The following is a 1,412-nucleotide window of genomic DNA, read 5'->3' on the forward strand; positions in this document are numbered from 1 at the left end:
ATGACGCCGTACGACTGGCCCTCCCAGTACGGCATCTTGCCGCCGTGCGACATGACGACGTCGCACGTCTCTCCCGTCGCCTGCCGGGCGGAGGGCGGCGCCGCGGGGGCTCGGACAAGGGCGGACTCCACGGCCCTTGCACTAGCTCCCTCTCCGTCCCTCTCCCGGGCGCGTGGCGGCGGCGGCGGGTGGCGCCTCGGGGCCGACGATGCGCTTGGTCGAGACGATCTTGCCGACAAAGGGCGCCTTGTTCTTGTACGTGTTGACCGGGATCGTCGACTGGTCCCAGTACGGCTCCGCCTCCAGGAAGTCCTGCTTGCCGCCCGCCGCGGCCGGCGCCGGCGCATTCATCGCCGCGTCGTACGCAGCCCTGTGGAGAGAGCCGCCGCTGGTGAGCGGGAGGCGCGGCGGTGGGGGCGGTGCCGCCACTGTCTACGCCCTCCCACCGACTGCGGCATGAGGGGCAGAGGGTAGTGCGGGCTGTGGTGCTCACTCGAGCGTGCTCTTGTCGAGCGTGGTGGAGGACTGGGCGTTGGAGTTCCACGGCTCGTCGTCCGACATGCGCGTGCAGCCGACGCGGCTCTGCGCGACCCGGCTCACGCCGATCGGCGCCGACAGGCTGAGCGAGGAGGCGACAAAAGTGGACAGCATCACGCAAGAAGCTTAGCGACCTGGCGAGGTCGATAAATACCAAAGAAAACACTGGCGGCCCAGCGTGGAATTTTGTGTCCTAGATCGTCCTTACAAGATCCTGCTCGTGCAGGTAGGGACCCTGTCCTTCTCCCACCCCTCGTTTGGCGTGCCCGTTTTATTTATTTATTTATTCGTATCCGGGAGGGGACCCTGTCGTGTGGCTGAACCCTGCGCAGCCCCCCTCATGCGCTCCCCGCTCCCGTTCCCCTGTGCGGTCTCACCTATATTCCAGGATGGCATTCTTCGAAAGGATGGGCGCCGCAGCGGCCCGTAGCGAGCGGCGCCCCCTGCGTGCCCCCGGCCAAGCCTTTCCACAGCCCTCATCCACCCCACGCCGTGGTTTCTTAGCTCCGGCCGGGGCACTCAAGCCAGAGCGCCGGCCCGAAGGATTTTTTAGGTAAGAGGTAAGCTGCGGTCCGCGAGGGCGATGCCAGAGTCTGCCGCCGAGTCGGCTCTCTGTCTGGATACTGGATGACGGGAAGACGCACACACGCCTCCATTCACTCCATCCACTCAGAACACCGCAGACTTGGAAAGTGACAAGTGCGCGCGCCGCAGGCGAAGAGAAATTTTGAGCTGGGCCTCCCGTTCACACTCGTGTCTGGCCTTTTCTCGGGGCCGCGCCTGCGGCGCGCCGTGGTTTCTTAGATTTTTGCGGAAATCGCTTGGTAGGGTTTCTTAATGGTACGTTTTCTTAATGCCCGCAACCCACTGTTACT

The 1,412-nt window shown here is 64.5% G+C and overlaps 1 protein-coding gene across 1 annotated transcript; it reads right to left on the reverse strand.

Annotated features, from left to right (window-relative positions):
* Positions 1–5: 5 nt before the first annotated feature.
* On the reverse strand, positions 6–651 carry EMIHUDRAFT_124838 (hypothetical protein; the record flags this gene model as incomplete). The annotated part of the gene is made up of 3 exons (XM_005762311.1): positions 6–80; positions 208–370; positions 494–651. Coding segments are annotated over 3 exons (396 nt in total), but the record flags the coding sequence as incomplete, so codon positions are not given.
* Positions 652–1,412: the final 761 nt, after the last annotated feature.

Source organism: Emiliania huxleyi (genome assembly GCF_000372725.1).
Source record: "Emiliania huxleyi CCMP1516 unplaced genomic scaffold EMIHUscaffold_6800, whole genome shotgun sequence".
NCBI classification, from domain to species: Eukaryota; Haptophyta; order Isochrysidales; family Noelaerhabdaceae; genus Emiliania; species Emiliania huxleyi.